The 9,964-nt window shown below is 38.9% G+C and overlaps 1 protein-coding gene across 1 annotated transcript; it reads right to left on the bottom strand.

Moving 5' to 3' along the window:
* Nucleotides 1–1,440: 1,440 nt before the first annotated feature.
* On the bottom strand, nt 1,441–9,223 carry SEC61G (SEC61 translocon subunit gamma). The gene is made up of 4 exons (XM_003406884.4): nt 9,112–9,223; nt 7,663–7,762; nt 6,412–6,514; nt 1,441–1,612 (listed from the first exon to the last, which is right to left on the bottom strand). Exons 2-4 carry the CDS (start codon nt 7,754–7,756, stop codon nt 1,603–1,605), a joined length of 207 nt encoding a protein of 68 aa, XP_003406932.2. The 5' UTR covers nt 7,757–7,762; nt 9,112–9,223; the 3' UTR covers nt 1,441–1,602.
* Nucleotides 9,224–9,964: the final 741 nt, after the last annotated feature.

Raw genomic sequence — 9,964 nt, 5'->3', positions numbered from 1 at the left:
CTTTGAGGGACTTCCACCATGTTTGAGCCGTGATTAAGCCTTCCTTCCAAGACCTCTCATTAAAGGTGAAAGCCTGAAGTCTAAAGGTTGGGACTCTAGCCATTTAACATTGTAATTGTAGTTAATTCTGATTCTCTGGTTCTAAATGAATGTTCAGGTCTTACTTATGTGCCTTGCTATGACTATCTTGTAATCAACTAAATGAGTTTATGCATGATAAACCTGAGTCTCTCACTTTAATTTTCTAAGACAAAATTCTACACAACACATATATATGTGGATGTGCATGTGTTTATGTGTGTATATACCCATATATATCATATGAGATACACACAATATATATATATCCTTTACCAAAAAGCCAAACCCAGTGCCGTCTAGTCGATTCCGACTCATAGCGACCCTATAGGACAGAGTAGAACTGCCCCATAGAGTTTCCAAGGAGCGCCTGGCAGATTCGAACTGCTGACCCTTTGGTTAGCAGCTGTAGCTCTTAACCTCTATGCCACCAGGGTTTCCATATATCCTTTAAGAAGCCAAATATCAATTATAAAATACAGCTATACAGTCTCTATAACTACAGAGCTGGCCCACCTGTCATTGCATTTTTATTTCCTTGAAGACACCAATTCATTCAAGACTTAAACACTGTCAGCATTTCAAAAGCAGGCAGAAAATATGTTACTATCGCTATGAAAATAGACTGTTCTCTGAACCATAAGCACCTGAAAATGGAGAACTACTGCCCAAACGTACTACTTAGACACTTGCCTACCTCATTCACTAAGAACCGGAGGACATTTACCCAAATACTTGCTGCTCATCAAGTTTAATATTAGAATTGGAAATACAATAACTCAACAACGAATGAATAAACGAAGACAACTTTTTTTCAAAACAGGAATAAACTTTTATCACTTTTAAATTATCACTTTTTCAAAGGGGCAAGAAGTTAAGCACTTTTTCATTTCAGATTCGGTTACCAGTGGATTCTTTACAAGATCCAGAATTCCAGTGTTCACAGCAGGGTGGCTAATCTATCAAGACACAGACCTCTCATATGAAGTTTTAACCACGATTCTCAGGAAGCAATTCCGAGTAGCACCTCAACTTCCATTAAGAACTTTCTTAATTACCTGTTTATATAGTAAGTGCTTATGCACATTGTACCCTCAATTCTTACACGAGTTCACTATCTTTACCATCCTTTACTTGCCCTACTCTTGGACCATAAGGAAAACTTCACCTAACAGAGGAGCACTCAGAAAGTACCGTTAGTTTGTTCACACCACCACGCCCTTTAATTTCTCCTGGAAACCAAAATTCCAGAAAGAAAAGAAGAATCCATCATTTTCTATCATTAAGATTTGATTAATGTGACTCTCACCTCAATAATTTTTTTTAATTTGATAAATATTTGTAATGGAAAAAAGAGAAGTCTTTTATTTTGAAATTATTTTAATTTAGAAATAGAAAACATCTTGGAAGAAAAAAATAGAAGAAAAACAAAATACACAGGCAAATTTTTATTCCATGAGCTCCTCAAACTCTCACTTGTTCACCAATCCCCAAGATGAAAAACAGACTCTTGCAAAAAGGTATTCAGCCACCACTGTAAAAGAAAGATATCTGATCAATTCTGAGTGTACATAAGATTATAATAATTATTATTTGAAATACAGTCTGCTATAATTTTAAAAAACCAAAGCCAGTTATTTGAGAACCACACCCAACTTTAACCCAAAATAGCATATTTGAGGGGGCACAGTGAACTTTGGAATCTTGGAACTCAAGACTGCAGACGTGAGGCTGTGTATCTTAAAATTCAGAATGCCCATTTTGGAAATGTTTAATATCTATCATAGTATCTTTCTAAACAGGACCAAAAAAATACAAAATGCATGGTAGCATGGTTAGCTGACAGGAGCCCTGGTGGTGCAGTGCTTAAGCACTCAGCTGATAACCAAAAGGTCAGTGGTCTAAACCTACTAACCACTTCACCGGAGAAAGATGGGACAGTATGTTTCCATAAAGATCCCAGCCTTGGAAACCCTGTGGGTCAGTTCTACTCTGTCCTATAAGGTTGCTTTGAGTTGGAAGTGATTCAGTGACAACAAGTTTATGGTCAGTTGAAAAAATTTTCAATTTAATGTATAGTCAACACCAAACCAAACCCACTGCCATCAAGTTGATTCTGGCTCATAGCAACCCTACAGGACAGAGCAGAATTGCCCCATAAGGTTTCCAAAGAGAGGCTAGTAGATTCGAACCACCAACCTTGTGGTTAACAGCCATATTCACTGCATCACCAGGGCTCCATAGTCAACTAGACAGTTGAAAATAAAGACTGCAGACTAGCGTAATGGTTCTCAATTACTACATCTTATCATAATCACTCAAAAGCTTGATTTAACCATAATAAAAACAACAATCACCTTTTCTACAGAAAAACTTCTAGATATGAAAAGCATAAACAGTAAAACTGTATATTCAGATATAAATTTTAATGCTGTAGTGTTATATAAACAAGACTAATTTCATTAGATGAAAAATATAAAATATCACCACATATTTTAATGCTCAGTATTTTAAATGTTTATTATATTAAATTGTATTGCTATAACACCCAGAACTGCCTAACTCCTTAAAATTACAACCCTGTGGACATTAATTTTGATTGCTATAATTACACAAAAGAAAAAAATTCATCATAAGGAACAAAACGTGACAATAGTGCCAAAAAACCCACTGCCATCAAGTCAATTCCAACTCACAGAGACCCTATAGGACACAGCAGAACTGCCCCATAGGGTTTCCAAGGCTGTAAATCTTTATGGAAGCAGACTGCCACATCTTTCCCTCGAGGAGTAGCAGGTGGGTTTAGCTGCCAACCTTTCAGTTAGCAGCTAAGCGCTTAACCACCACACCACCAGGCCTTCTTATGATAATAATACAACCTAGTAAAGGTGAAGTGTGTGGCTATATTTGCTTGCTATCATCTCGAAGTGCTTTAAACAGTGATTTATGCTCTTTAACTTGCGGGGGGGGGGAAGATTTCTTTTACAACTGTCATGGCTTATCATGAAAATGCTTAGTTTTCGATAGCTTTTCTCCAAAATGTTTTATTCAGCCTTCACTTTAAGGTAAAAAACATCTTAAGATAGATGCTTAACTTCTTAAACACTGGAACAATTCTGTAACTAGAAACAATTTCCAACAGGTCACATCTGAACAATCTTGCAAAAGATAAGTTGGAAAGCAGAATTAAGAAAAAACAAATTCTTAATCCTTGTCTTGAAAAATCTGTCAGGAACCACTCAACTAATGGATCTCAGTTCAAAAAGTTATGCTAAGTGTACCTTGTCCCAAACAATACTTTAAAGCAATATTTAGAAAATGATACAAAATATGTTCTACGAAACTAAGAAAAATAACAGTATGTTAGATTAAAAATTCAAAAGGTCTCCATAATAAGGGAATCTAGGAATAAAGATGTGAATAAAGAATTGAACAAGAATAAAGTTCCACTCTTAGGCTAAAAATAAATCACTCCAACTGTTTAAGCCCAGGCTAAAGGAGATTTAATTTAGCAGGTACTTTTGAGAAACTGTCTCAGGATTTTAGTTGCTGGCAGGGGCCTATCTACAGCAGACATTTGGTTCTAGATACTGGATTTTAAGAGAGCTAATGCAATGCAAACTGAAGCATGAAGTGAAAAAATTGACTCAGAATGGGGAGTGTTCTCAAAATGAGCCCATTAAGAATATGCTGCTCTATCATTTCGTGGCCATGTGGCGTGACTACGTAGCTTAGTCTCGCTAAGCCTCAATTTCTTCATCTATGAAATGGACATTATAATTCTAACCTCACAGAGTTGTAAGAATTAAACACACAAAGCAGGAACACTCACACTAGCACACAGTAAGTGCTCAGTAAATGTTAGCTATTACCACCATCACCATTAGCAAAAGGTAAAGACACTGAAGGCATCCAATTAAACAAGCACTTATCTAGCGCTTCTAACTGGTGCAAGAAGGCACCGGGGTAGGTTCTCTAGGATATACATAAGTAATGGAAAAGATCTGCCTCAGAACTCATCATCTAGTGAAAAAGACACGAGAGTCAAGGCAGATAGTGATGCCCGGCAAGAGAGAAGAGAGATGAAAATAGTATTAAAGGAAGACTGGGAAAAACTTTAAAAGGTGATCGTTCACCAAAAAAAAAAGGAAGGGGGGGGGCTATATCCGTTCCAGAGGGTAAAATTAAAAACAATGAGAGGTGATTATCACAAGAAACAGGTTTCATATCAATTTAAAGAAACATCATCCTACCAATTAAACCTACCTCACAATGTAATGAAATGCAAGAACAGCAGAAGCACTGCGCTGCATGAAATAGAAGGCACTTGGTAGACTCTAAAGCCAAAACCAAACCAAACCAAACCCAGGGCCGAGTCAATTCCGACTCATAGCGACCCTATAGGACAGGGTAGAACTGCCCCACAGAGTTTCCAAGGAGCTCCTGGCAGATTCGAACTGCTGACCCTTTGGTTAGCAGCCGTCTAGTCCACCTCTTTTTACCAGTGAACTTGTGAGAGCCGGAGCTCAATGGACTGCCTTGTTTTTCCGGGACTGCAAGTTTTCTGCCTTTGACAGAGCACAGTCTTACTACCTTTCTGTAGCATTCTTACTGGTGGAAAATATGAGTTTTCCTTCTCTAACGGGTTTCAGCCTTATATAGGTTCTGGCTTTTGCAGGTTTTACTGTACTAATTAGGCAACTGTAGCCCAAGGACACACTGAGTGCCACGTTTTCTAATTCTATTTCACTATTCACTCCACAGTTCCAATGTTCCAAAGTTGGCATTTCTCACTAGTAATATAAAACGCAATTCAGAACTAAGAGATTTGAGATTAGGCTCCCTTCAGATCTAACTCTGATTCTAAAATGTCCCCTGTGACACTTTTGTTTAATAACTATGATGACCTACTTAGGAAATCCATCTGGCAATATACATTCAGTTACTTGTCATTTAAAAGATAACCTCTACCAGTATCAGTAATAAATACCTAGCATTTATATCATTCATAGTTGACAAAGCATTTTTAAGTAACTGCTTCAAACCTCACTACTCCATAAAATAATACGTATTTAAATAAAAACACCTGCTGCCATTGAGTTCATTCCAATTCATGGCAACCCCATGTTTTACAGAGTAGAACTGCTCCATAGAGTATTCTTGGCTGTAATCCTTACAAAACAGATCACCAGGCTTTTTTCCATGACACCACTAGGTGGGTTCAAACCAACCTTTAAGTTAGTAGTTGACTGCAAACCATTTGCACCACCCAGGGACTTCTAATAGGTATTACTACTTCCAAATGGTAGATGAGGCTCAGAGATTATATAAATAACACAAGATCATAGAGCTAGTATTGAAATTCATACTAAATTCTTACACTAAATTGAGCTGACTACTGTAATTGCTCATTACCAAAAGGTTTCCTAATGACTTGAAATGAATTTACAAAACTAAAACATTTGGAAATAAGTAAAGTGATACCAGTGTTTCTCAGTCTTTCCTCCCCCTCTCCAATACACCTAAAGGTTAGTATGATGCTCCCATTAGTATCAATGGCTCGATAAAAACAACAGCTTCCATTTAAGTGCTCACCCAAATTGTGTTTTAGGACCTTACATAAGTTAAATTATTAATCTTTACTCTAGCCCAAGTAGGAAATATTATCCCTCTTGCATAAACTGGGCAGAGAAGCTACGTGCTCGGCTACAAACTGAAGGTTGGCAGTTCGAACCCACCCAACAGCTCATGACAGACAAGACCTGGCAATCTGCTCCCGTCAAGATTACAGCCTAGGAAATCCTATTGGGCAGTTCTACTCTGTCCTACAGGGTCGGTATGAGTTGAAATCAACTTGATGGCACAAAATGACAACATGACAGATATTAAGTAACAAGAAAGAGGACTTGAACCCAGGAAACCTGGTTCAGGGTTTGAACTCTTTATCACTATAGTGACTCTTAGATGCGGAGCATCTCCTCTGCATCTTAAAAATCAACAAATTAGGACAGAGCATAAAAAAGACTTGGACTTGAATATTGATTTTGTCCTTAAACATTTTGCTTTGTCATTTATTGAGTACCTTTAATTCACTTGACTCTCTTAAATTTTATTAAAGAAAATAGAGACTATCTCATAGAATTGCTGTAAAGACCGTATAAGATGGAAAGGCACTTTGAATTATCAAGTACCCAGCAAATGTTAGTAAAATCTAATAGTATGAAAAAGTCGAGGGAGATATCCGTGCATTAACAAGATAGGAGGCTAACTTTCAACCCACATGGCTTAATTTTCATTCCATCCTAGATAGTCTATTTCATAAAGTTTACTTACACAATGATGTTATTAATAGGGATATGGATCAATTTCACAAAGAAGCCAATGAATCCCATTATAGCAAATCCTATTGCTGTTGCCATGGCAATCTTCTGAAATTCTGCATTTAAAAACACAAAATTCACATTATTTTTTGTGCTATCAGTGACAATAAGTAAACTTAATGGTGTGATTTTTCCTGATGAGTAGGTATGTAATTTTAAAGAAAACAAAAATTAAGTATTACTAGCCAATTACTTGACAGGTTTTTAAAGTTTCTCTATTTCGTTGATATTTAAACACAAATAAAGTGCATGCCCATGCTAGTGAATCCAACAACAAGCAGTAAGATGTTTGATCTTCTTACCAAATAACCAGAATATCAAAAAAACAAATGAGAATCGTGGAAGAAATACATTTTTTTAAAGTTTATAATATAGCATTGCTATAGGTATTGATTATAAAAGCCCCAAAACATGACTTTTTGGTACATTACAAACAACGGGTTCAGTGTCTTCAATCGTATGACAAAGCCAAAAATAAGGCCTGAAAAATCAAATTGGACCAAGCACAATTTTACAGAACTGTTTCAGACCCTGGTAATGACTCAGTCTAATGTTACTTCCAGAGAAGCTTCCCTTACATCCAGAGCTGATTAGTCCTCCTCCTGTGTGCTCTCAAAGCTCCTTCCACTTCTCTTTCAAAATACCTACCACAGCAGAAAATAAAAAATCTGACTGCAGTTATTTGTTCCCTACTAGACTCTAAGCTCCATGAGAGCAGGAATATCTTTATTTTCTACGATATTCTCAGTTTCCAACTCAGGCAGCACTCAATGAATGAATCAAAGTAGACAAATTCTGGTACACCTTTTAACACATGAATAGTAACAAAACAAACTTTGTAGGTTGGCGATAACAATGCCGTTGGTTTCAAATTAAGGTTTTGTTCATTTGAGGGGGCAAGAGGACAGAGCAGGGAGGACTCCAAAAAATTTCCGGAATGAAAATGTGAAAGGGCCTAAAACACTATAAAGTAATATAAAATACAACTAAGCCAAATGTAACAGAGAAAATAAACCTGTAATAAATATTCTTAAACCATATGAAAATACATAAAACAAAAATTTAGATGACAAAGAGTGTATAAAATTTAAATCAATAAAAATGTTGAAAAGTAGGACAGGTTATTAATTGGGAAGATGTTAATTAATCAAAAGACTTGGAAAATGTAAAGATTTTACTTTTTCTCTCATTTTAAAGCTATTACCTTTTCTATCAGGTTTGGTGCATCTCTTAACCAGCCGAATTGAGTCCTTCACAAACTGCCGACTTGGTTCAACAAACTGCATCACCTGATCCATGATTGACTGTTAAAAAAAACAAAAACAGAGAATGGGAAATAAATAATAAATACTTCCTGTTATTTATTGTATAGCAAGGATATGCTCAGTTAGTTGTAACAAGATGTAAATGAGACCAGCCATGAATTCATGCCTGATATGGGTCAACTTCATCTTATAAAACAAAACAAAAACGCAGACTCCAAGCCTAAACTGACACTGCTCTTGTATAGTCCAGCAAAGCATCATATCAAAGACAATTAGAAAACCTCAGGTTTTTTTAGTGTTATCATCATTGATTGGCTGGACCTATCACTATATAAAAGGACCACATACTCTTCATCTCCATATGAAAAGGTTAAGCAAGTGACGGTCTATTCATTCCTTCTCACTCTGAAGTCCTCCTGCCTTGCCTGCGTAAGACCATATTGGTATCCAACAAATATTTTCTGTATTTTATTATAAACTCCTGAGAAACCAGTGGCTCGTGCACTGAATGCCAACCATGATGCTGCAAGAACCTAGAGTGAGGGTTTCAGGGATTGAACTGCGTTCCCCAAATTTGTGTGTCAACTTGGCTAGGCCATGATTCCCAGTATTGTGTGGCTGCCCTCCATTTTGTTACGTATAAACTTACAAACACATTTTTACACTGCATTAACACGTATTACTAATGGTAAAATGTACAAAAAAAAAAAAAAAAGACAGTTTTACTAACTAGAATACGTGTTAATGAGGAACTACCTATATTTCACTTTGTGCTTCCAATTCAGCGGGCTTAAACTTTTAGTAATCACAGATGTCACGACGAAAGCTAAAGGCCCTTTCTCCAGAAAAACGCACAAAGTCAGAAAAGGGACTCCAATCACCCACTATGATCTCTTGATCTGGAATCAGGTCCAATCCCCCTACTTCACACCATGGAAGCAGTACTAATGGCAGGGCTACTATAGCTCTTCCAAGACAGGACTCCACACACACCCCCGAGCCAATCCCGACGTGACCCCGGCGACAGGCAACCATCTCGACTACAGCAGACAAGACACTGGAAGCTCTTGAGAAAGGGAGAGTGGGAGCCGGCAAAGCATAAGCAGCGAGAAACCCAGACCCTGAGCCAGGACTCTAAGTCCTCTCCCTCGGGACCTCGGGAAGCCGCAGCCCTGGGTCTCTGGGTCCTTAGCAGGCCGGACGGGAGTTTTGTGGACAGGCCGGACCCTGGTCTGAGCTCTGAGCGAGGCGACCCCTCTCACCGTCCGCGTCGCGAAAGCCCTCCGTACAGACCTGCCGCTCGCTCGCTCCCGCTACCTTCGCCAATCACAAAGGGCCTGCTACCCCGGCCCGTCCCGTCCCACGCCCACCAGCAAGAAGACCCTCACCTGCCTCTCCGCCACTTACGACGCCAAAGACACGTAGCACAGCAGAGGACCAAGAGAAGCCCACCGGAACCGGATGCCGGGTCTCCGGCCTACAGCCCGCCCACCCCTCGGTCTATTGGCCTGTTACAGGGAGATCTCAGTGCGCAGGCGCAGCGCGACGTGTGTGCCCCCTACGTGATTCCCGGAAGACGTGCCCTTGGGGGCGTGGTGACGGGCGTTTTGGTGAGGACTCAGATTTCTGCAGTTTAGTGTGGGGTGGTCTTTTTTTGTTATCCGGCTAGCGCACGTGCACGCCACCAGCCCGAGCCCCCTGACTAGAGGCTAGCTAGGTAAATCTCTGTTAAATACCGTTTCATGAGATGACTGATTTCTCTTTTAAGTTTGTTTGCTTCTATTAATCCTTGGTGTTCTGACTGTATATACTTTTTGTTTGTATATAATTTTGTTGCTCAAAAACAGAGTTACAGACAATATGAAGATATTATGACCGACCTACTTTTTTTTTTTTTTCTGACTCGAAATATTCCCCGCACTCCCCAGACGTGCCCTTCTGCCTGTATCAAACATAGTGAATAGCGCTGGAATTGAGGCTATCATTTGGTATACTCTAGTTTTAGTTTGGAAACTTTGATGGCATACTGGTTGAGAGCTACAGCTGCTAGCCAGAAGGTCGGTAGTTCGAAACCACCAGGCGTTCCTTGGAAACTGTATGGGGTAGTTCTACCCTGTCCTACAGGGTTGCTATGAGTCGGAATGGACTGGACGGATACGGGTTTTTGTTTTTTTAAGTTTGCTTTGGGAAAGTGGTTATGATGCAAAGCTGCTCCTCAGTTACAGTCTTTCCTCAGGTACC

Source organism: Loxodonta africana, chromosome 8 (genome assembly GCF_030014295.1).
Source record: "Loxodonta africana isolate mLoxAfr1 chromosome 8, mLoxAfr1.hap2, whole genome shotgun sequence".
NCBI lineage: Eukaryota > Metazoa > Chordata > Mammalia > Proboscidea > Elephantidae > Loxodonta > Loxodonta africana.
This window is presented reverse-complemented; position numbering and strand designations above follow the sequence as displayed.